The sequence below is a fragment of the Leuciscus leuciscus genome (genome assembly GCF_965113295.1).
Source record: "Leuciscus leuciscus genome assembly, chromosome: 2".
Lineage (NCBI taxonomy): Eukaryota > Metazoa > Chordata > Actinopteri > Cypriniformes > Leuciscidae > Leuciscus > Leuciscus leuciscus.
In genome coordinates this window covers 590,253-615,961 of record NC_138726.1, presented here as the reverse complement: position 1 = coordinate 615,961, position 25,709 = coordinate 590,253, and the positions used below count along the sequence as shown (strand labels likewise).

The following is a 25,709-nucleotide window of genomic DNA, read 5'->3' as shown; positions in this document are numbered from 1 at the left end:
TTGGAGAATGGGCTGGGGTTTTCACTTTTTGCTGATGATGGGGCAAACTGGAAAAGAGGAAGGAACATTGATTTCACTGTTAAAATATTACAGGAGGCTATTATAATAGTTGAAGAATGGTCATATAGGTGGGGATTTAAATGATCAGTTGACAAGACAAAGATAATGTTTTTGAAGTGAGGTAAAGTTAAAACTATATACTCAAGATCTGGAAAGAGTGAAACATTTTAAGTTTTTAGGGTTGTGGTTTGACGAAAGAATTACATGGGTGATGCATTTCCAGAAAATATTGGACAAATGTAAAAAAGTGCTAAATATAATGAGGGGTTTAGTAGGAAGTGATTGGGGGGCAGATAGGATGGCATTAAAGGTCATAGTGGTTTGATTATGTTACAAGTTCTCCCCGTCTAGGGTTGGAAGAGCGTAACAGGATTAAATCAAATCAAAACTTAAACGTGGAGGGTTCCCTTCCGTCCCCTGCCCCAGAAATGTGAGCCAAAAGATTGATTGTATAGAAGTGTTCAATCTTCAGGAGAAGGTCACCAAAACAACAAACAAAAGAGGAAACTTACTATTGGAAGGAGAACTAAATGACCTACACAGATAAAAGAAAATAAATAAACAACATATGCTTCCCTCCACTCCCTGACTAACCAAAAACAGGGATTAATGTATTACAAAAGAAAAAGGTGACTCAATCTCCCTACTACTTTCCATAAGAAAAAAAAAGAATATATATATATATATATATATATATATATATATATATATATATATATATATATATAAATACAATACCTTTTAATACCGAAACAAAAATGAAGAAAAAAATCACTATCTGATAACAAAGCTATAAAGCTGTTTTGACACCCGCACACACACACACACACACACACACACACACACACACACACACACACACACACACACGCACACGCACACGCACACACAAAAGATGGACTGTAATACACCAGGACAACACACCAATTTCACACTTGGTTTCTACAACACACAACAAGTCTGGTGCAGGGGAGAAGTGAACCTCCTCAAGCAGTGTTCAGTCTGCTCTCTTATAGCGTAGCTGTGTAACACTCCTTAGGAGTATCAGGTGTGGCTAACTGCAAGGGAAGCAGAGTGAGGGAGAGACAGAACAGAGCACGGAACAAAAACAACTATATTTAACAAAGTAAAATACATATCAAAAACACTTCTTACATAATACGTCCCCAGGACGTAACAATTAGATCAGTATTAGATTATTGTTGTGTGGTGTATGGATCAGCAGCAGATACGTCTCTTAGAAAGTTAGACAGTACACAGCATCAGGTATTGAGATTATGTACAGGAGCTATAAGAACTACTACAAGTATAGAACGTAATGGGGGAAATGTCATTAGAAATGAAAAGGTTACAGTTATTGGGCTAATTTACAAGGTCATAGTCAAGAGCATCCAACATTAGACACTTTAAAGCCTAGTTGGGAAAAAGAGAGGAGGAAAACAAAAAGTTTCGGATGGACAGTGATGGGGATTGGAATCCACTGCTGCTTCAATGTATATGTAATGATTAAGGTATTAATCAATATTTTTCCTTCTAAATATCAAATTTACTTTGTTATAGAAGTTACCAGTGTGATTACTGAAATGTTCTTTTCATGTATTCTTTAATGTCAGTATTTGACATCTGAATGCAGCTTGCTTATTTAGCCTGGCTTCCAGAAATGTAATAGGGACATGTTTTGTGTTTGAGGAAGGTCTTCAACGTGTTAAAACACATAGGGGTCGTTGAAGTCTATAGTTTAAGGGACCATTTCTCAGTTAAAGCCTATATTTTCCATTTGAACTAAAGTGTCCTATCCTGAGAGAAAGAACTTGTTATCTTGATGTTTTGAGACGACTCTCCTGTTTATAGTTAGAGCCTGGCCAAATCCAACCTTGGGAAAGCTGTGTGTCGGTGTGTGTGTGTGTGTGTGTGTGTGTGTGTGTGTGTGTGTGTGTGTGTGTGTGTGTGTGCGCGTGCGCGTGCGCGTGCGTGCGCGTGCGTGCGTGTGTGTGTGTGTGTGTGTGTGTGTGTGTGTGTGTGTGTGTGTGTTGTGTGTGTGTGTGTGTGTGTGTCGGTGTGTGTGTGTCGGTGTGTGTGTGTGTGTGTGTGTGTGTCGGTGTGTGTGTGTGTGTGTGTGTGTGTGTGTGTGTGTGTGTGTGTGTGTGTGTGTGTGTGTGTGTGTGTGTGTGTGTGTGTGTGTGTGTGTGTCGGTGTGTGTGTGTGTGTTAGTCTTCTTGGTTACAGGTTAAGGAACCACTGGCATTGTTGGAGATTGACTGAGTTGTTGTTCAGGACATGAGTGTCAGCCGCATAATCTATGGAGATATGCTTCTGTCTATCTGTTTATGTGTGGGAAATTACTATGTTTATCTATTTCTTAGACAATCAGAATTATTCAACCTTGTAGATGTTATAACTGCTGTGATCTGTGTAACTGTAAGCGAGGTTACGGCCTACGAACTCCTGTGTGAGTCTTGAAGCTGAACTTCTGCTGATGAAACTGCAAACTATCTTCAGTAAAACTTTTCTTCAATTTTTTATAATTCTGACTTCGGGTCTGCTTTCAAACATCTGGTCGTTGGGTCCTAAACTGTTGACCCCTAAAAACAATACATAGTTCCCACAGGCCAATTCATGTCACGTGACCTCCCCGGAGACGCCATCTTTGAGGGCATAAGCTGCTGTGTTTACAAGGTTTTACAAGCAAATTTCGAATATTTCTTTCTCTTTATAACGTTACAAAAATCATGAAGAGACAAAGTGACAGAGATTATAAACACAAGACAGAGAGAGGTACAATGCGAAAATTTCAGTCGTAAATGGTGTGGATCCGCATGCGCTAAACTGAGCACTGATTTTGCAGCTTTGCCTCAGATACAGTATTATCCATGTTTACCATTATCTGGTATTGGCTAGGAGTTTTAACACATGTGAGCAATTCCGAGCCTGGAAATATGAATATTAATTTACACGGTATGAAAATAAATAAAACTCGCGTGCAAAATATGTAACGTTAACAGTTAATGCGGAATTAACGTTACTTTATACGCGGGTTCTTTAGGGACATAATCTGAGATTGCAAGGCTGGAATGTGTGTGTGTGTGTGTGTGTGTGTGTGTGTGTGTGTGTGTGTGTGTGTGTGTGTGTGTGTGATAGAGTCGCGGGCGCGATCGAACAGTGGAAACAATGTTGTATGTTTTTAATACCTCGTCATTTTGTACATACAGGACATCATTCAAACTGCAAAGTGTTAACTTATATTTTTGTACACTCGCAATAAAACAAATTCTTGCGTGTTTTGAGGGAGTTTCTTTCCTGTTTATCCTCGCCAGCCATAACCTCCATCGTTGGTCTGACAAAAGCATCGTCTTCTCACATTCATGAAGTGTAATGACGGGTACACTGTAAAATCCAAATTTAACTGAACCTCTGGCACGATTTGAACATCCATTGACCCAGCAGGAGATGACCATTTTCACTTTTTATCACGAAATTAACTCGTTCCAGCTTCTTCTTCTAATGTTTTGCCCTCAGAAATGGCGCCGGGTCGACAAATGCCCGTATGTTGTGACGTCATGTGGGAACTATGTATAGAGAAAACAATAGAACTTAAAATTAATCAGTTAAAAGTTAGTCCAAAAGTACCGTTGTAATAAAGCCTTGGTTACTTTCAGATGCAATTGTAGATTTTAAATGATTATAAAAGAAAAATAAGGAAAAGGAATGTAATTCATGTAATGCACAGACATATATTAATGAGTACCACAGCTATTTTCAGATTTACACAGACGCATCAAAGAGATAATAAGATAGGAGTTGCTTTTATTGTTCCAGAGTTTCAGGTTTCATTAAGGAAAAGAATCAGTGATGAGTTATCTGTTACAGGGGACATGACTGCACTATTATTAGCAATACAGTGGATAGACCTGGTGTTTATAGTTATATATTGAGTTTTGAATTTTATAATAGAATTAAAACTTTAAATTATAAATAGGATTAATATTATAAAATTATAAATCTTATATTTTATAATGTATAATAGGAATACATTAAAAACTTGTTAAATGTGTCAGTTTAAGTATCTGGTTAAAGAAATTGAGAATGTAATATTAATTTTATAAGGTTTTATCCTCAACCTGTTGAGGTTATGTTGTTTATAGTTATTAACAAAGAAAAGCGCTCTCTATCAGATAAAGTGAGTGGCTCTTAAAAGAGCCTTTGGTCGTCAGTGAGAGACTGCAGCGCTTATTTGGCCTTAGCGGGCTTCTCGGTCTTCTTGGGCAGCAGCACGGCCTGGATGTTGGGCAACACGCCACCCTGAGCGATGGTCACTCCGCCCAGAAGCTTGTTCAACTCCTCATCATTGCGCACCGCCAGCTGCAAGTGACGGGGGATGATGCGGGTCTTCTTGTTGTCCCGAGCGGCGTTTCCAGCCAACTCCAGGATCTCCGCGGTCAGATACTCGAGCACAGCCGCCAGATACACAGGAGCTCCGGCACCGACGCGCTCGGCGTAGTTGCCTTTGCGGAGGAGCCTGTGGACACGGCCGACGGGGAACTGCAGCCCTGCCCTGGACGAACGAGTCTTGGCCTTCGCTCGAGCTTTGCCGCCGGTTTTGCCTCTGCCGCTCATTTTAACAATCAGTTTCTACAATCTTCACAGTCGAAGTAACTGAATGAAGAGCAGCGCCTCCACACACTGTCTTTAAACGAGAGTGAGAGAGAGAGAGAGAGAATGAGAGAGAGAGAGAGAGGATCACTGATCAGCCACTCTAAAAATGAGCTCCTGAAAAATTATAAAAGATTGAGCCAAAAAGTGAGACAGAGAGTGAGATAACGACAACAAACAAGAACAAACAACAGAGGAACAACTTGGATTCGGGTAAATACATATGTTTTTACTAGAAAATACATTTTAATAAAAGAAAGAAGACTTGAACCTGTGGATTAGCATCTGGCTACTGGATCACCACTCTAACAGCTTACTGGAGTTTTCCCTCCAAAACATGAAAGGCCTTTTAAAGGAACTACAGCTGAAAAACTTTACACAATTTTTGATCTTCAGCTACTAAACGGAGAGATGAGCTTTATCTGGCAAAAATCTTGAACAAAAACTGTATATCTTGACTTTATTCTGGTAAAATCTCTCATTACAAGCTAAAAGCTAAGTTAGCTACAGCTTTGGCTCAGTGCCCAGCCCGATCACCATGGCAACCCCGGCGCAGGCAGAGTGCAGGGAGGTGCTTTACCCAGAGAAGTGCAGAAGTGTACAGGCCAGAAAAAAACACAAAGAAAAAACTCTCAGAGACAACCCTGATCTTCTGTATGCTGACTACATTCAACTCAATGGGAGAAGAATCAAGAACAACCTTATCTTCTACACCACCTTGATAAATGCATGGAAATCAGCCATCTGTGAGGAATTCAAGAACATTTTTAAAGAAGGAATCGGTCGAGGTGGGAGATTAACTATATGCAAAGATGAAATGCTGGACACAGACAACCCAATCCTCACCATAACCTACTATACCAAAGGCACCTTCCTTCTGCAAGGCAATGAGGCAAGCCTGAACTCATTCGAGGAGATCTTCCCCCTGCTGAAGGCCAGAGTAGAGGAGGAGAGAGACGAGCCTCATGCAAACAGCACAGACTCTGAGGAGGAAGGCCCAGCCATTCTTTCACCTTCATCATCGGACCGTCGACTGAGAGACAGTTTAGCTTTGCTGGAACTGGACTTCACTGAATTCAGAGAACACACTCAAGTCAAACTCTCAGACACACGCAACACAAACATCTCCATCCAAGAGCTCAAAGATGAGCTCAGGCAGCTGAAGACAGACACCAACTCTTCCATCACTGAACTCCACAGAGGTCTCAGAGAACTGCAAGGAGAAAACCAAGCTCTCCGCGCACAGATATACAAGCTAGAGGAGGACAACGAGAGAAAAGAAGAGAACTTCTCCAGACAGCTGCAAGAAATGAGAGAGCAGTTCCAGAAAAACACAGAAGACAACACACTTCACCACAGTACAGCTCCTACTACAGACAACACAAACACAGACAGCGAGCCTGCCACACACACACAGACACCTGCTGAAACACAACCCTCCCCTGCCCACCCTCCAGAACCTGATCCAGATGTTCTCCTCCTCATGGACTCTAATGGGAAGTTCTTAGACCCACAGAAACTCTTCCCACATCAGAAAGTCTCTGCAAAACGATGCAGCACAACTGGCCACGCCCACCAGATCATCAGAGACTTCACAGGACACCCCTCATGTATCATAATCCACACTGGGACCAATGACCTTCACTCGCTGCGCAACAACACTGCTGATGCGGTCAGAAAAATGGCAGAAATCACCAGCAAAAAGTTCCCAGAATCCCGGATCATTATCTCCACACTTCTCCCACGACATGACACACCACCACACATCATCCACAACATCAACACTGAAATATCCCGTAGATGCTCTGCACTGCCAAACGTGCACCTGGTCCACCACCACCACATCGGCCTCCAACACCTGTACGATGGACTCCACCTGCACAGAGATGCAGTGCGCATTTTTGCAAGGACCCTTAAAGATGCTGCCCTGGGCCGCACTCCATCATCACCAAGACATCTGCTTCCGACTCCAGAACACTACCGGCCCATTCACCGCTTCATGCCCAGACACAACCCCCCGACCCCAGCGAGGAATCACCCCTACATGCCCAGACACAACCCCCCGACCCCGGCGAGGAGAGATGTCGACTGGACGAGCTTCTCACATCATCCACCACATCCACACCCACCTATGGCTCACTACACACCTGTAAACCTGCAGTCACCAACCCCACATCCACCTGCTGGCCATCAAGTCCCCATTAGCAAGAAGAAACCAAGAAACCCCCCACACCCGGATAAACCCCTCCATCCGAGAGCACAGAGCTACGCTGAAGCTTTAGCCCGGCCTCCCGCTCCACCCTCCACCTCCAGCTCCACACCTGCCAGCGAGCTGAGCCAGATCCGAGAGATGCTGCACACACTGTGTAACCAGCTCCTGAACAGATAAGAACACACACAGTGCTCTACTGAGTAAAAAAAAGAAAAAAAAGTGCACTAATGTAAAATGTTTCACATGTATGTTTTCACATGTAGCTTCACCTTATTTTCTCTCTGTCTCACCAAATAGGTTTTTCTTTTAGAATACAAATGCGTTCATTTCAAATAAGTTGCTGGAATATTCAGGGTCTTCACTCTTCAACATTTGGTTCTAAAAGCACAGACCCTGAATTTCTAAAAAAATATAGAAGATGTTGATATCATAATCCTCACTGAAACCTGGTGTCGAAATGATGCGCTCACCTACTGTCCCTCAGGCTATTATGAAGTAATTGTGCCCTCAGTCAAGATAAGTACAGTCCATCGTGGACGAGACTCAGGAGGAATCCTGGTGTGGTACAGGGAGGATCTGGCCAAACACATTTCCACCATTACAGTTGGGAAATTTCATTGCTGGTTAAAATTAAACCAAATTGGCATTTCAGCTACAGACACATATCTCTGTGCTATCTACATTCCCCCAGCGGAGTCCCCTTACCATGATGAGGAATACCTCAACAACATCCACACAGAAATCAGCCGTTTCCAGGCCCAGGGAAACGTGCTGCTGTGTGGAGACTTTAATGCCAGAACTGGATCTGAACCTGATGTCATAGATCCAAAGGGCAATGAATATGTGTTTGGCCAAAATCCCCCGAGTCTCACAAGAAAACTCCCACCGAGAAACAACCTTGATCAAACCGTGAATAAAAGCGGTAGAGAGTTAGTGCAGCTCTGCCGAGCCTCAGGCCTGTACATACTGAACGGCCGGATCAGAGGGGACTCTTTAGGGAGGTTCACGTGTTGTTCAGGTCTTGGAGCTAGTGTAGTTGACTATGCCATCACTGACATGGACCCTTCCTCCTTCAATGCATTCACTGTCAAACAGCAAACTCCGCTTTCTGACCATAACCAAACTAACATCTATATAAAAACACACCACACACCAGAACAAAACAGACCGGAAACCTGCCAAATGTATCCGGTCCAGCAGAGATACAGATGGGCTCCAGACAGCGCAGACAAATTTGTGCAAGCCCTCAGTTCTGAAGAACTAAAAAATCTAATAAATACATTTATTAATAAGAAATTCAAAACAACTAAAGATGGTGTTAATTCGGCTACAAACGAAATAAATTACATATTTAAAAAAGCAGCACATAAAAGTGAATTGAAAAAGAAAGGCAAAAAATACACTAAAAATACTCCAAAAGATGAAAAATGGTTTGACTCAGAATGCAAAACATTAAGAAAACAACTTAGAAAATTATCAAATCTGAAACATAAAGAACCAAACAACACTGAGATAAGAACTGAATACTTTTCTAAACTAAAAATATATAAAGACACAATTAGAGTGAAAAAGCAACACCATCTGACCAAAAGTATAGAAGAATTAGAGCATTCAATAAATCAGAATCAGTTCTGGGAGATGTGGAACAATCTGAGCACAACGAAACCACAAGACCTGCCAATACAAGATGGAGAAATTTGGACAAATCATTTTGAAAACTTATATAAAGAAATCCCATCAAACCAACTTAATGATAATTATAATCTGATCAAACAAAATCTACAAATTTTAGAAGAGACAATTAAAAATAATCAAAATCCACTTGACTTCCCAATTACACATGAAGAATTGACAAACAAACTCAAAAGCCAAAAAGGAAAGAAATCTTGTGGTCCTGACAGCATTCTAGGAGAGATGCTGAAACACAGCACACCTGAGCTGCAGGAGGCCGTGCTCAAACTGTTCAACACTGTACTTACTTCAGGCTGTTTTCCTGACATCTGGAGCCAAGGACTTATTACCCCAATTCATAAGAGTGGAGATAAATTGGACCCTAATAATTTCAGAGGCATTTGTGTGAGCAGTAATCTGGGGAAGTTATTTAGCAGTATTTTAAACAATAGAATTGTAAGCTTCCTTAACGAACACAATGTCCTGAGCTCGAGTCAGATTGGCTTCGTTCCAAATCACAGAACTACTGACCACATTTACACCCTACACACCCTAATCAATAAACACGTAAAACAGACCAAAAACGGAAAAATATTTGCATGCTTTGTCGATTTCAAAAAAGCATTTGATTCTATTTGGCACAACGGATTATATTATAAACTTATACAAAGTGGTGTAGGGGGTAAAGTTTATGACACTATAAAATCAATGTATTCGAACAACAAATGTGCAATACGAATTGGCAACAAACACACAGAATTCTTCACCCAGAAAAGGGGAGTGCGGCAGGGCTGTAGCCTGAGTCCAACGCTGTTCAACATCTACATTAATGAACTAGCCGTGCAGCTGGAGCAGTCTACAGGCCCTGGACTCACTCTACAGGACAGGAGCATCAAGCTCTTACTGTACGCAGACGACCTGGTGCTGCTATCACCCACTGCACAGGGACTACAGCAGCACCTGGACCTGCTGGAGAACTACTGCCAGAACTGGGCCCTGGCAGTCAACCTCACAAAGACCAATATTATGGTCTTTCAGAAGAAGCCCAGATGTCAGGAACACAGATACCAGTTCAGCCTAGGCAGCACCGCCCTAGAGCACACGATGCAGTACACTTACCTCGGCCTGGTCATCACTGCATCGGGGAGTTTCAGTATGGCAGTGAATGCTCTCAAAGATAAAGCTCGAAGAGCTCTGTACGCAATTAAGAAAAAATTCCAAAGAATTGAATTACCGATTCCAATCTGGTGTAAAATCTTTGATAGTGTAATTCAGCCCATTGCGCTCTATGGAAGTGAGGTTTGGGGTCCACTCAGTGATCAGAGCTACACTAGATGGGACAGGCATCCAACAGAAGCCCTACACACTGAATTCTGCAAAATGATTCTAAAACTACAAAGGAAAACACCCAATAATGCATGTAGGGCAGAATTAGGCCGATTCCCATTGATTATCAATATGCAAAAAAGATCCCTCAAATTCTGGATGCATCTAAAATCAAGTCCCACAGAATCGCTACATTTTAAAGCACTACAAACCCAAGAACTGAACCCCGAAAAGAGTCTCCTCAGTCAGCTGGTTCTGAGACTCACTAACCGGCCTAACCCTACTAACCCTAACCAGTCTCAGACCAGCACTGCTTCTCACACTAACATCAGAATAAACCAAATTATCAAACAGTCTAAAAATACATATCTGGAACATTGGGATCAGCAAACTAAAACACAAAGTAAATTACAATTCTATCGAAATCTGAAATCAAATTATGAACTGGAAGAATATCTCCAGAGTGTGAGAGACACAAAGCAGAGACGGATCCTGAGCAAGTACAGGCTGAGTGAACACAGTCTCGCCATCGAGACGGGCAGACACAGGAAGAGCTGGTTACCCCGAGAGCAGAGGGTGTGTGTTCACTGTAGGACAGGAGAGATCGAGACAGAGACGCACTTCCTCCTTCACTGTCACAAATACAGTTCAGTCAGAGAACTCTACTTTAGCAAACTCACTAACGTAATACAGAACTTTACAGCCATGACTGAAGTAGATCAGATGAAGATCCTGCTAGGAGAGGGCCAGACAGCAGCACTGGCTGCCAGATACGTGTGTGTGTGCCACAGCCTGAGAGACAGCAGGTGAATGTGTGTGTGATGTGTGTGTCTGACCTCAGTGTGTTTCCCTACTGTCCACCACAGTGACCCTCAGTGATATGTGTGTGTGTGTGTGTGTGTGTGTGTGTGTGTGTGTGTGTGTGTGTGTGTGTGTGTGTCTGACCTCAGTGTGTTTCCCTACTGTCCACCACAGTGACCCTCAGTGATATGTGTGTGTGTGTATATGTTAAAACACTGTGGTATAAAATGTTCCGATACTATAATTTGTATATATGTTAAAACACTATGGTGTAAAATGTTTACAGATATTATAATTTGTTACACTGTTAATTTGTACAATTAATTTAAGTAGTACATTTAGATTTAAGTTATGTTGTAATATTTTATAATTTTGATGTCTTTTACAAGCTTTGGCAATATTGTAACATGTACAGTCATGCCAATAAAGCAATTTTGAATTGAATTGAATTGAGTGCCAGTCGCCCATTGGCTTAGAGTCTTATAGCATTTAAACCAATCACTGAACTTCCCTCCAAAGCCCAACCCCCCTTTCTGGCAGGAATAGTTATGCACAAGTAAATAGATGAAATCATTGAAATATTTGTGGTAGAATATTCAGATAGGTACAAAAATGGATATTATAAAAGTGTTTCACCCTTACCACACTGTATACTCTGTGCACATTGACCTGATACTGTACTGTGTTCCTCTTGTAATATTGGAGTTTTATCACTGCTTATTGTTTCTATTGTCACAATTCTCCAGTACAGTGTTATGCCTGTGTGTGTGTGTGTGTGTGTATATATATTTATGTTGTACTGTTATACATCTTATTTGAACTGTGATCACTGTCTGGACCCTCACTAGCGTTTTGCCCCTTTTATTATATGTATAAAAATGGTTTAAAAGTTTTCCAGTACTAGTTTTACATTGTTCAGATTGCATGAATCCAAGTAGTCTAAAGTCACATATGGGCTATTTGCTTTCAAAATAAACAAATTATTAAAATAAACGAGTTTTGCTCTTTACTCAGAGTTAGTGGGTGGCTCTTAAAAGAGCCTTTGATGTAATGAAGCACAGTAGGTGTTTATCTCTTCTTGGGAGGTCCCCTTTTAGGCTTGGCGGCTTGAGGCTTTGCTGCCTTCGGTTTCGCCGCCTTGGCCTTTTTCGGGCTCTTGGCTGCTTTCTTCGCGGCCGCGGGCTTCTTCGCCTTCTTGGGGCTCTTCGTCGCCTTCTTAGCGGCCTTGACGGCGGGTTTCTTGGCCTTCTTGGGTGATTTCTTAGCGGCTGCGGGCTTCTTTGCTGCGGCACTCTTGGGCTTCTTGGCAGCGGCGGGTTTCTTGGCCGCGGGCTTCTTCGCTTTAGGAGCCGCTTTCTTGGCCACGGGCTTCTTCTTGCTCTCGGCTTGCTGCTTGTTGAGCTTGAAGGAGCCCGAGGCGCCGGTTCCTTTGACCTGCACCAGAGTCCCTTTAGTCACCAGGCTCTTGATGGCGATCTTGACGCGGGAGTTGTTCTTCTCCACATCGTAGCCGCTGGCAGCGAGCGCCTTCTTCAGCGCGGCGAGAGACACGCCGCTCCTCTCCTTAGACGCGGACACCGCTTTGACGATCAGCTCGCCGACGCCGGGACCTGCTTTCTTGGCTTTCGCAGCAGACTTCTTCTTGGGCGCTTTGGCCGGGGCGGCAGCAGCCGGGGCAGGGGCGGTTTCAGCCATAATCTCTCTCTCTCCGATCGGATAAACTGCAGCTTTCAAACAGGATCTGCTTCAGCAGTGAATGAACAGCGCACGAGCTGCGCTGCGCCTTTAAACAACACATGAGAACCTCGTAGACTCAACCTGCCCGCTCGCTGTCTATGCGCGTCCACGAGCCGCGGACTCTTGTGTTTTCTTCTCTTACATTTGGGCCAAAACTAGAGCGATTAAATATTTTTTCGCAGTCAAAACAAAGTGAACAGCAAGCAGAGGTTCTGGGCTTTCATTGGAGACTAAAATACGCGAAGAGGAAATGTTTATTTAGACTCTATCAGATCAAATCCAAGGCGAGCATCAGCCACGGGGAAAAGCCGCGTGTAAATTTGATGGAAAGTTTCACTGTAAAAGAGTGTAAAAGTCTGAAGGCGTCCTCTGTGTGTTCAGCAAACAGTCTGAAAGAGACTTTAATGAAATCAGCATCAGTGAGGGTCGAGGGGAGGCTTTGATACAGATGGTGTTTTGGGCCGCTTGAAGCACAAGAACATCAGCCCGAGTCTGTCAGTGACTCTCATCTCTGGCCTTATAATACTCATCATCATCATCATAGTCATAAATACGTCTGATCACACAGTATTAATGTTTTAACTTGTTTTCATAAGCGGATTGTACATCATATTACGTAAAAAAATAAAAAATAAACGTCATTTGTTTCTCAGTCTTCGGCTTGTGAATGATGATTGTGTTAAAGCTCTGAATGAGTTTCTCATTTAAAGCAAGTGCCTTAAAAACAACTTATTTTTCTCCCTATTTCTTATTTCTCTGCTTGTTCCAGCTTGTACTTTTCTGCACAGTGTTTGAAACTATGTATTTCTCATGTCATTGCCTCCTTAAGATTATTTCCTACATCTCTTTGGATAAAATCATCTGATAACTGAATGAATGTAAATAATAAAGCACAGGTCACTCATTGTAATATTTTGATTTAACCACTATTAAAATGTAATTCATATAACAGTCATAATCTTCACTGTATATGTTTGATATATTTGCACAGATGTTGGGGGTTTGGTCAGACTATTTAGGCCACTACTAGTTTTCTGACCCAGGAATATATTTTTCTTACTCTTGTTCTTGTGGAAAGAAACACTCTCATGACACACAGTCATTATATTAAACATAATTTTCCTCATGTTTCACTATATTAGAGAGGATATTTTGTGATTCACATGTAAAACCAAACAAACTCCATCTCTCTTTAACTCTGAACCAAAACTGAGAAACTTCTCGACCTAAAACAACAAACTTTAGACATTGATGGGCTTAAACTGATATAATTTTGCTATTGAAACTGATTAAACAATGATAGAGTTATTTTATACATAAACCAACAGTATTATTGTTTCCAGCTTTGCTCGGTTGGACTGATTTTGACGACATCAGTGACACGAGGTTTTAAGGATCCAACTCTTCATTTTTAAGTTTGTCTTAATAATGCAAATTACCCAATTATTGAAGCTTAATGTTGGACTAGATGCACTTTTCAGAACTGGCTCTATAAATATTAACAGCCAGTCAGATTTCTTACTTGTTTATTAAAAACAAAAATGACATTTTTTTTCTATGACCTTTATTGTGTGTGGAAAAGGTGCAGTAAACAGACTAACATGTTATATTATACAAGTAGGTCAATATAAGCTTGCCAGTCCACAGATATAAAGCAGAAAGACAGTTTAAAATGACTCAATTATAGATAATAATGAAAAACAAAGACACGATCTAAAGCAAACAGAGGAAGAAAGTCCTGCAATAAAACACACATGAAAACAGTCTCATATTCCTGTCATTTATTGTTCTTGTAGAGCCTAAATGTACAGGACTCCCGTTACTGTTTCTTGCGTAAACTTTATGATGCATGAAATGTATATTTTATCTAAATTTGTGATTTGGCAACCCTACAGTTACACAGATGGATGTGTTTAATACTTGGAAAGGCTGGAAAACAACATCGTATTATGAAGATATTTTGATAAAGAATGAAAGCAGTGTTTTAACTTTTCAACAAATAATTGATCTCAAAATTCTCTTTTTTTGCTAGTCTCTCAAAAAAAATGTATGTACAAATATTTTTATTACATGTGCTGAAATATAGGCCGTTTATTTTTGACACAAGATAAAAATTAATTCCACTGAAATATTTGAATTTGACATGGAAATTCGATGTCTGTACAAACTGGTGTGTAAGTCCTGTTTGAGCAGTTTAGAGCTGTGATAGTATGACATCTTTATAAACAATCAAGCAGTTTCTGTGTATATCACTTTATGTGAGTGAACTGAACATCCATGCAGATAAAATATAGTTGGAGATTTCGGTTCATTTGTTATGCTGAAATATGAAGGATTATGAATCTGTACAGTTTTCATTAAGATGCTTCACTGCCACCAAAACTAAATGTGGGAAAATTTAACTTTCTATAATCATAAAGCCCCCGATGTGACTTCCAAATGCTTTTAGAGCCAAACTGCTAGAGTTTACTGATAATACTTAACTCATGTAAAAATGTCTTTAACAACACTATTAAAAAGCAAACCATCAAGGCAAATTATATATAATATATATATATATAAAAATCAATTTTATATTAGTTAGTCTTGCAAGCATGAGAAGCCCTTTTAAAGGATAAAGTGTGTGGCTCTTAAAAGAGCCTTTGTGTGCTGGCCTCCTCGGCTCTACTTGGAGCTGGTGTACTTGGTGACGGCCTTGGTGCCCTCAGACACGGCGTGTTTGGCCAGCTCTCCGGGCAGCAGCAGACGCACGGCGGTCTGGATCTCTCTCGACGTGATGGTGGAGCGCTTGTTGTAGTGAGCGAGACGAGACGCCTCACCGGCGATGCGCTCGAAGATGTCGTTGACGAATGAGTTCATGATGCCCATCGCCTTGGAGGAGATGCCGGTGTCAGGGTGAACCTGCTTCAGCACTTTATAAACGTAGATGGCGTAGCTCTCCTTCCTGGACTTCCTGCGCTTCTTTCCTCCCTTCGCGGCGGTCTTGGTGACGGCCTTCTTAGAGCCCTTCTTAGGCGCAGACTTGGCTGGTTCAGGCATGATGAAGAATGATCTCAGAGCTGACGAGTCAGTGTGAACTCAGGAGCGACTCTGAGGCTTTTATTCGCTACACTATGCTAATTTACAAGGAGACACGGGGAATTCTGATTGCCTGTTTTCATTGGCCAAACCCGTAAACTCGTGTTTCATTGGCCGAACCCATATTGGCGGTTGAATGATAACCCCGCCTATCACCCATGTTTGAATGACACAGTTTCCTTTGTTTCATTTACCGCTCTTTTTTTTATTAATAGTAGTTTGAGAAAATTAGCTTTTCTAGACAAATATTGTGCACCATCGTGTGATTAAAACATCTTATAAACACGTTGAGGGAGTTTTTTTTTCTGTTCTTTTTTCTGCATTTTCACTTCTGCTAACTGTGGTCCCATTCTGATCTAAGTTTCTTTTGCTTTTTTGTAAGCCACATTTTAGCATCAGTAAATAGATAAAGATTGTGTAATACAAATATAATATTTTAGGTATCATCTGTTGGGTAAAGAGAATGAAAAGCTGATTAAAGTCTCATACATTACTGTGAAACTTTATGAGCTCATTAATAAAGTTGATTCTCCATCCAGAAAACAAAGGACCTTTTCATTAACCCTTTCATGCATGAATTATGATAACCTCAGTCAGGATTTTTTTCCTAACATGCATAAAATAATCAGATTACTTTTTGATGTAAGGAGTAAAGTAATGCATTGCAAGTGACGTCCATTACTTGTAATGTACATTATGTATTTAATCGCATTGCTTCCTGTTATGCCCCTTTTCACAAGCTGTAAATTAAGTCTCTGATGTCCACAGGGTGTGTATGTGAAGTTTTAGCTCAAAATACACACATTTATGTTCAAACGCCATATAAAAGTGAATTTTACAGATAGGTGCCCTTTAATGCAAATTACATTCTAATAACACAAATACATTTATTTACAGTCAGAAAAGTATTTAAATAATACAGTCACAGTAAAAGTATGACCTGTAGATGAAATATAGCTTTTGATGCATGATGTCCAATTTAGTGGACAGATGATTAATCAGAATTTCCTCCCAATCTTAAAACAATACTTGGAAATGTAACTGTGAAATGACTCATTAGATATTGCTTGATGGTACAACATTTTTTCTTTTTTTTTTATGAACAGTCTGAAAGAGACTTTAATGAAATCAGCCTCAGTGAGGGTCGAGGGGAGGCTTTGATACAGATGGTGTTTTGGGCCGCTTGAAGCACAAGAACATCAGCCCGAGTCTGTCAGTGACTCTCATCTCTGGCCTTATAATACTCATCATCATCATCATAGTCATAAATACGTCTGATCACACATTATTAATGTTTTAACTTGTAAAAAACGCATTTAATCGTTCATATTACGACATCAAAAACATGTTCATTGTCATAAAGGATTCGCCCTTCATCTCATACCATATGGAACCATGTGAATGGAAATTATGGAAAGTATTGTGTTATATGTTGTTGCTTATCAAAATGAGTTGCTTATCTTTTAAAGCAAGAGACAGCATGGGTCATAATTTCATTTTAACCACTATAAATGCTAATTCCCAACATAGTCCTGTTTTTACAATAGTCCATTATGTGAGATATATATATATATATTTAGACAGATTGTTTATTTCTTTTAAATGATGCTGTGAACTGAAAGATGAAGATAATGGATCTTAGAGTTTACAGGTGCAATCTGAATGGAAATTGTGTCCAGACTAGATTTGGTCTGGTCCGGTTTGTTCCGGTTTCAGCCAGATCACTCGATCTTCCATCAGATGTGCTCAGACTATAACAGAAACATTCAATGATGCTGAAACAGTTCTAATGTTTTGTTTTGCTGGGTCTGTTGTGTGTAAGAACCTCTTCTGCCGAAACCTGAAAACATCAGGGCCAAAATATGGAACATTATTCTACATCAGTGGTTCTTTATCCTGAACTCTTGATTGTTGCTGATGTAATTTGAAGAGCTTATTAAATTGTTGTTTTACCAGTTCAGTTCAACAATGTTTTACACACATTGACTGTCAGAGTCAAAAACCACAACGTTAAATGAATAGTTTGGAATCCATTTTCTCTTATCATCTGTTTTGTACACATTTGATATTTGGTTTAATGGCGTTTGGACTCTGGACTGGAATGTGAAGCATTAATGGGACATCAGAAGTAGTGTAGTGCGTCATGGCGTAGCGTAAATATTAGCAGTGCGTCACATAAGTTGCGCTTTAGGCCTAAGTGGAATCCGTGTGTTTGTTTGGCCGGAAGCTAGTTATATTACTTTATGAAGTTTTTAATATAAATATTGTTCTTACACAAACTCATGGCTTTGGTTCAGAGGCTTTTTATTAACCCCTGGAGCCTGTGGAGTTCGTTTATGATGGATAGATGCACTTTTATGATGGACAGATGCACGTTTATGATGGACAGATGCACGTTTATGATGGACAGATGCACGTTTATGATGGATAGATGAACTTTTATGATGGATAGATGCACTTTTATGATGAATAGATGCACTTTTATGATGATAGATGTACATTTATGATGGAAAGATCCACTTTTATGATGGACAGATGTACTTTTATGATGGACAGATGCACTTTTATGATGGACAGATGCAATTTTATGATGGATAGATGCACATTTATGATGGATAGATGCACTTTTATGATGGATAGATGCACTTTTATGTTGAATAGATGCACTTTTATGATGGATAGATGCACTTATGATGGAGAGATGCACTTTTATGATGGAAAAATGCACTTTTATCATGGATAGATGCACTTTTATGATGGATAGATGCACTTTAATGATGGATAGATGAACTTTTATGATGAATAGATGCACTTTTATGATGGATAGATGCACTTTTATGATGAATAGATGCACTTTTATGATGGATAGATGCACATTTATGATGGATAGATGCACTTTCATGATGGACAAATGCACTTTTATGATGAATAGATGTTCAAGTTTCAAGTTCAAGTTTGTTTATTTCTAGAGCACATTTACTTCCGGTTTTTGGCCGACCAAAGTGCTGTACAATAATCACGACAAAATACATAATGAACCAACAACATCACTATCAACAGTCAATTATGGTGCATTAAATGATAAGTTCAAGTAAATTACACGTTAAAAGCTAATCCAAACAAATATGTTTTTAGTGCTGTTTTAAACTCGGACAAAGTGGAAGCCTTTTTAAGTTGGATAGGAAGATTGTTCCATAGAGTGGGGCCCACCACTTCGAAAGCTCTATTTCCCCTCTTTTTCAAGCGGGTTCTAGGAATACGAAGGAGTGATTTGTTTCCTGATCTCAGTTCTCGATTTGAAGTATATGGGTGGAGTAAATCCGATAAGTAAGATGGTGCAAGATTATTTAAGGATTTGTAGACTAGCAATAAAATTTTATAGTTGATTCTATATTGAACCGGTAACCAGTGAAGGGATCTCAAAAGCGGTGTCACATGATCAAACTTTTTGCCTCCTTTCAAAAAACGTGCTGTTGCATTCTGAACAACTTGTAATCTTGAGATTTGATTCTTAGAAATCCCATAATAAAGAGAGTTGCAATAATCTAGCCTGGATGTTATAAAGGCGTGAATAGCAACTTCTAGAGAAGCATTAGATAGTGTAACCTTGAAATTCATTGTTTAATTCATTATATTGGGTTTAGTTAATTCATGTTGTGTTAAAAAGAGAAGAGGAAGAATTAAGAAATTGTGAAGTGGATGTGAAGCCACTAATAAGCTATTTAGAATGTTTTCATGCATTTTCATGCGTCTTATGTTAGTTAGAAAGTTATTGTGTGTCTCGGTCCCTTTAAGGGGGTGTGTCCGAAAGAGAAGTGCTCAGGAAGAGAAGAGAACGCAGTAGCGAAGACACTGTGAGAAACGAGAGTTGTAGAAAAGTGAGTTAGGCGTCTGTTCATGTTATGCCGATACTTCTGATTAAACAAAGAAATGTGAATCACCACCATTGTAACCCGGGTTTTATTTTATGTCATCCACGCTGAAGAGACTGGAGTACACAAAGCAGAAAATAAGGGTTACAATAGGAAAGATTTAATTTTGGAAAGAGAGCGCAGATGAAAAAAACTAGAGCCCACTACAGAGGCAATTTGCCTATCAAATTGTAAGTTGTTGTCAATTACAACACCTAAATTACGAACCTTTGGTAAAACAGTGAAATTTAAAAGATCAAGGTTAGGTAAATATTGTCTTCTTTGTTCGGAGGGACAAAAAACAATAGCTTCCGATTTATCTGAGTTCAGAAAAAGAAAGTTTTTTGAGAGCCATGCCTTTACATCATTCAAACATGCTGATAAATTACTAACAGCATTCTCATTACCGCCGGTCAAAGGCAGATAAACTTGCATGTCATCAGCGTAACAATGGAAGGCTATATTATGTTTCCTAAAAATGGATCCCAAGGGAAGTAAATATAAAGAAAACAGAATGGGTGCAAGAACAGATCCCTGTGGTACGCCACAGGATAACTTGCGTAATGATGAAGTAAAATTTCCAATTTTGACAGAAAAAGTTCTGTTTGTTAGGAAAGATTTAAACCAGTTTAACACTACCCCGCCTAAACCCACATAGGACTCCAGTCGGGAGATGAGAATTCCGTGATCGACAGTATCAAACGCTGAAGACAAGTCCAGCATGATTAAAATGATAGAAGCTCCCGAATCAGTAATCATTAAGATGTCATTTAAGACTCTAACAAGGGCCGTTTCAGTACTATGTAATGATTTGAAACCTGATTGAAATATCTCATATATACGATTTGTGGATAAGAAAGACTGAAGTTGCAGAGAGACAATTTTTTCCATCACCTTAGAAATAAACGGAAGGACAGACACGGGGCGAAAATTTGCTAAGATAGATGTATCAAGTGTGGATTTTTTTAGCACTGGAGTCACTGTGGCCCTTTTTAAGCTATCAGGGATAATCCCTGACTGCAAGCATTTATTAAGTAAAGTTACAAGGCCAGGTCCTACTATATCAATTAATAACTTCAGATAGCGGGGGTGCATAGTGTCAAGGGGACTAGAAGAGGTTTTTAGTTTTAAAACTATTTCTTTTAATGAGTCTAAGGAAATAGAATTAAAAGTAGTCCAAGAAGCCAATGGACTCATAGAGCTCAAATTATCATCACTGGTATCTTGTATTTGAACTCTTAGATTTATAATTTTAGTCTCGAAATAATTTAGAAAATTTTCACATAATGCTTTAGTAGGATTACGGAAAGTCTGTACAGGGGGATGTAATACTGAATTAATAATCGAAAAAAGAACTCTAGGAATTTGATGATGCTCCTCGATCAGATTAGAAAAATTAAGAGACTTGGCCTTCTTAACTGCACTCTGATATGTCCATAGACATTCTTTAAGTATGGTCAAGGATATTTGAAGTTTGTCTTTCTTCCATTTTCTTTCTGCTTTCCTACATAATTGTCTCAGGGAGCGAATATCTTGATCCAACCAAGGCTCAGCTTTACGTTTCGGCTTTAGCAACCTATAGGGTGCAACAGCATTTAAAATCTCCAACCATACAATGTTCAAGATGTTGCTCAACATCTAGATCTAATAATAAAGATACATAGGACACTGAGGAAGTGATTTCATTATAACGTTCAGTGAAAGCCTCGCAAAATCGCGGTGAATACACTCGAACCTGTTTTAAATCAGAGATAGTTATGTAAGGCATAGCTGGAAGAGCCATTTTAAATATAATAGGAAAATGATCAGAGATGGGTAATTCAATCACTTCAGTATCAGTTATTGAGAGTCCAAAAGACAATATTAAGTCCAACATATGACCACGGTTGTGTGTGGGTTCTTTAACCCACTGCACCAGATTAAAAGAATCAATGCTATTCAAAAACTCCGATGCTAAGTGATCCGAAGCACAACATACATGTACATTAAAATCACCTAACAAAAGATGCAAAAGTTAAAAGATGCACTTTTATCATGGATAGATGCACTTTTATCATGGATAGATGCACTTTTATCATGGATAGATGCACTTTTATGATGGATAGATGCACTTTTATGATGAATAGATGCACTTTTATGATGATAGATGTACATTTATGATGGAAAGATCCACTTTATTGATGGACAGATGTACTTTAATCATGGATAGATGCACTTTTATGATGGATAGATGCACTTTTATGATGGATAGATGCACTTTTATGATGGACAGATGCAATTTTATGATGGATAGATGCACATTTTTGATGGATAGATGCACTTTTATGATGGACAGATGCACTTTTATGATGGACAGATGCACTTTTATGATGGATAGATGCACATTTATGATGGATATATGCACTTTTATGATGGATAGATGCACTTTTATGATGGATAGATGCACTTTTATGATGAATAGATGCACTTTTATGATGGATAGATGTACATTTATGATGGACAAATGCACTTTTATGATGGACAGATGCACTTTTATGATGAATAGATGCACTTTTATGATGGATAGATGTACATTTATGATGGATAGATGCACTTTTATGATGGACAGATGCACTTTTATGATGAATAGATGCACTTTTATGATGGATAGATGCACTTTTATGATGGATAGATGCACTTTTATGATGAATAGATGCACTTTTATGATGGATAGATGCACTTTTATGATGGATAGATGCACTTTTATGATGGACAGATGCACTTTTATGATGGATAGATGCACTTTTATGATGAATAGATGCACTTTTATGATGGATAGATGCACTTTTATGATGGATAGATGCACTTTTATGATGAATAGATGCACTTTTTTGATGGATAGATGTACATTTATGATGGATAGATGCACTTTTATGATGGACAGAGGCACTTTTATGATGAATAGATGCACTTTTATGATGGCTAGATGCACTTTTATGATGAATAGATGCACTTTTATGATGGATAGATGCACTTTTATGATGGATAGATGCACTTTTATGATGAATAGATGCATTTTTATGATGGCTAGATGCACTTTTATGATGAATAGATGCACTTTTATGATGGATAGATGCACTTTTATGATGGATAGATGCACTTTTATCAGCTTTAAACTGATGGCTGCAAATCACTGCCATTATAAAGCTTGGAAGAGCCAGGATATTTATTAAAATGACTTCTATTGTATTCGTCTGAAAGAAGAAAGTCTTATACAACGAGGATGACTTGAGGGTGAGTAAATCATGGGCTAATTTTCATTTTAACGTGAACTACTCCTTTAATAGATTTGATAGAGTGAAGTTGATTAAACCTATATCTTTCATTTTCTTGATCAGCTCCTCTCTTTCCTTGCAGCTATGTGCTCAATAGTCTCTAGCAGATTTGTAAGTATCTCAGATATTACATCTTGTACTGATGTTGACTTGTTAAACTATTTAAAGCTGACAGAGAGTCTGAACAAACGTTATTGGCTTAACTTCCTGCACTCATTGAATAGCTAATAAAATCTCCATTCGCTGTTGTAAACACTGATCCTCTTCTGAATGCTGACTCTCTCTCTCTCTGTCTGAATATATGCTGAAGCCGAATGATGATTCTCTGACCCACCTGTGGATATATGAAGCATTGAGGGGTTTATCTACACACTGTTGAATAACAACCTCCTTAGGTGCAGATTTATAATTCTTAACCTTATATTATAGATAAAAATAGACTTGAGGAGTGGGAAGCAACCAATATAAATAGTATTAGGCTACAATAGAGGGACTAACTGGAATTTCTGTAATATCCAGATTCATAACATCTCTAGTTGCTGTCCTACCAAAAATGTGAGACATTATCATTCACAAACCAGCATTCTTTTAGTAGTTCTTCTTCTTCTGTTGGTGTTTTGGTAGAAACCAGCTTATGGTGCATATTCCCAATATTCCTGCTGGGATGGAGTGTGTCTCAGTTGCATATACTAATATATTGTTAGCAGTTCTTTTTGCAGATTCATATTTAAAGTGAGGAATATACATTGCAGCGTCTGTCTCTTTTGGAAAATATTTCTGGTTTTCATTTATTGGCTGAAGTATTTGCAAATCAACTGTTGGCAGTGAGAAGAGCCAAGGTAGCCGGACTAGCAGAGCCACTGTGGGGATAATATTGATATTACTGATTGTCTATTTGTTGAGCCTGCTGTCCAGTCAAAGCTATTCAGATATGTCTGCTCATATTCCCAACAGTTTTCCAATATGTTTTTGACTAGGTGAATTGTAAAATGACATTAATACCAGTCAGTCCTTTTAGTATTCTTTAACTGCATGGTTTTAACCGTCACAAATACTTGCGCATAACTATTCCCGCCAGAAATGGGGGTTGGGCTTTGGAGGGAAGTTCAGTGATTGGTTTAAATGCTATCAGACTCTAAGCCAATGGGCGACTGGCACTCTCGTTTAAAGACAGTGTGTGGAGGCGCTGCTCTTCATTCAGTTACTTCGACTGTGAAGATTGTAGAAACTGATTGTTAAAATGAGCGGCAGAGGCAAAACCGGCGGCAAAGCTCGAGCGAAGGCTAAGACTCGTTCGTCCAGGGCAGGGCTCCAGTTTCCCGTCGGCCGTGTCCACAGGCTCCTCCGCAAAGGCAACTACGCCGAGCGCGTCGGTGCCGGAGCTCCAGTGTATCTGGCGGCTGTGCTCGAGTATCTGACCGCGGAGATCCTGGAGTTGGCTGGAAACGCCGCTCGGGACAACAAGAAGACCCGCATTATCCCCCGTCACTTGCAGCTGGCGGTGCGCAATGATGAGGAGCTGAACAAGCTTCTGGGCGGAGTGACCATCGCTCAGGGTGGCGTGTTGCCCAACATCCAGGCCGTGCTGCTGCCCAAGAAGACCGAGAAGCCCGCCAAGGCCAAATAAGCGCTGCAGTCTCTCACTGACGACCAAAGGCTCTTTTAAGAGCCACTCACTTTATCTGATAGAGAGCGCTTTTCTTTGTTAACTATAAATGCTATAATTTAAATAAGTTGATAATAAAAATAGCATATTTAGTCTAGCAAAACTAGAAACACAACGTGTGCAATATGACATCAATGAGAAGTTATTTGTAGGTTTTTTTCTGCTCACTATAACAACATCAATACACATTAAAAGTATGTTTTAACATTGTACCACCAAGGATAAATTAAAATGTTTGACATTGTCACATAGAATTTTTTTTTTTTTACAATTCTTTAACCTGACAGTTGAACTAACACACATAACCAGTTTTTAATGTATTACATATTTAATGAAAAGTAACATTTCATATCCAGCTGTTGCTCTCCGGCAAAATTGTACTATAGAGGAACACAATTATTACCAAACCATCATATCAAGTTATTTTCTCCATCTTCATCCTCATCTTCACTCTCTCCCTGCAGGATTCACTGTCACTATATCCTCCTCTTCCTCATCACATCAAATGCAGTTGTTTTATACCTTTTTAGGTGCTATAGAAAATGTGCAGATCATAATATGTGCAAATTTATTATCTGGATTACTATTTTTATTAGTGCATTACAAAATCATGCAAAAATGCAAACATTTTTAGATAATGTTTACCCTTTTCCTTACAAATATAATATATTTGTATCCAACAGTATGTCTGATGTGCCGTATGCGATTCCTTTGCGGTACAATATTGCCTTGAGGCAACACAGTTTTCTGTTGTGTACTCTAACATTTGATGATATACTGTAAAGTTCTTTAAAATACTTCTTTACTTACCAGTGAAGGTGACTCATATTTTATGTGGGTAATTAACTGGACGCAAATGAGTGAAAAATGCAATTTTTTTCAATGGGAAAATATGGAGGCATGTGACCTGTGCACATGTGCTGAAACTAGACACAAAATGGACCCCTGTGGGTCATGTGACCAATTTTTGCACTTTCATTGATTAGTATTTCTCCCCTGAGAAAGGTTTGGCCAATAAATGGGTGTCTCATTTAAAAAAAATAATAACTAAAATAGACTATGTTGCCTGGAGGCCAGGGTTAATTGATTATACAATATCAAAAACTATACATCGGCTTCAGAAGATTTCCAGTGTAACAGAAATTGATCAGTGTTACTGAAGGGTCTTTTGTCCTTTAATATCTGCTCTACTGTACGATCCTGTGTTTTACATTATCTGTGTGTGTGTGTGTGTGTGTGTGTGTGTGTCTTACTATCTGGCTGCAGAGCTTGTATACGGACTG

At 39.5% G+C, this 25,709-nt stretch overlaps 5 protein-coding genes across 5 annotated transcripts; 1 reads left to right on the top strand and 4 right to left on the bottom strand.

Annotated features, from left to right (window-relative positions):
• Positions 1-3,231: 3,231 nt before the first annotated feature.
• LOC309489803 (histone H2A) lies at positions 3,232-4,722 on the bottom strand. The gene has a single exon (XM_082158718.1). The coding sequence runs from the start codon at positions 4,672-4,674 to the stop codon at positions 4,288-4,290; it is 387 nt and encodes a 128-aa protein (XP_082014844.1). The 5' UTR covers positions 4,675-4,722; the 3' UTR covers positions 3,232-4,287.
• Positions 4,723-11,605: 6,883 nt separating this feature from the next.
• Positions 11,606-12,476, bottom strand: LOC309489794 (histone H1-like). Its single transcript, XM_082158707.1, has one exon. The coding sequence runs from the start codon at positions 12,413-12,415 to the stop codon at positions 11,789-11,791; it is 627 nt and encodes a 208-aa protein (XP_082014833.1). The 5' UTR covers positions 12,416-12,476; the 3' UTR covers positions 11,606-11,788.
• Positions 12,477-14,223: 1,747 nt separating this feature from the next.
• On the bottom strand, positions 14,224-15,515 carry LOC309491135 (histone H2B-like). The gene has a single exon (XM_082160576.1). It carries the CDS (start codon positions 15,494-15,496, stop codon positions 15,122-15,124), a length of 375 nt encoding a protein of 124 aa, XP_082016702.1. The 5' UTR covers positions 15,497-15,515; the 3' UTR covers positions 14,224-15,121.
• A 2,359-nt stretch (positions 15,516-17,874) lies between these two features.
• LOC309491467 (uncharacterized protein) lies at positions 17,875-22,642 on the bottom strand. The gene is made up of 2 exons (XM_082160831.1): positions 21,620-22,642; positions 17,875-18,367 (listed from the first exon to the last, which is right to left on the bottom strand). The coding sequence occupies exon 1, from the start codon at positions 22,623-22,625 to the stop codon at positions 21,642-21,644; it is 984 nt and encodes a 327-aa protein (XP_082016957.1). The 5' UTR covers positions 22,626-22,642; the 3' UTR covers positions 17,875-18,367; positions 21,620-21,641.
• Positions 22,643-23,902: 1,260 nt separating this feature from the next.
• LOC309492357 (histone H2A) lies at positions 23,903-24,461 on the top strand. The gene has a single exon (XM_082161291.1). It carries the CDS (start codon positions 24,001-24,003, stop codon positions 24,385-24,387), a length of 387 nt encoding a protein of 128 aa, XP_082017417.1. The 5' UTR covers positions 23,903-24,000; the 3' UTR covers positions 24,388-24,461.
• Positions 24,462-25,709: the final 1,248 nt, after the last annotated feature.

Bases quoted from the DNA above. Each gene is read 5' to 3' on its own strand.
- LOC309489803 (XM_082158718.1), bottom strand. From the start codon at position 4,674: ATGAGCGGCAGAGGCAAAACCGGCGGCAAAGCTCGAGCGAAGGCCAAG.
- LOC309489794 (XM_082158707.1), bottom strand. From the start codon at position 12,415: ATGGCTGAAACCGCCCCTGCCCCGGCTGCTGCCGCCCCGGCCAAAGCG.
- LOC309491135 (XM_082160576.1), bottom strand. From the start codon at position 15,496: ATGCCTGAACCAGCCAAGTCTGCGCCTAAGAAGGGCTCTAAGAAGGCC.
- LOC309491467 (XM_082160831.1), bottom strand. From the start codon at position 22,625: ATGGCAGTGATTTGCAGCCATCAGTTTAAAGCTGATAAAAGTGCATCT.
- LOC309492357 (XM_082161291.1), top strand. From the start codon at position 24,001: ATGAGCGGCAGAGGCAAAACCGGCGGCAAAGCTCGAGCGAAGGCTAAG.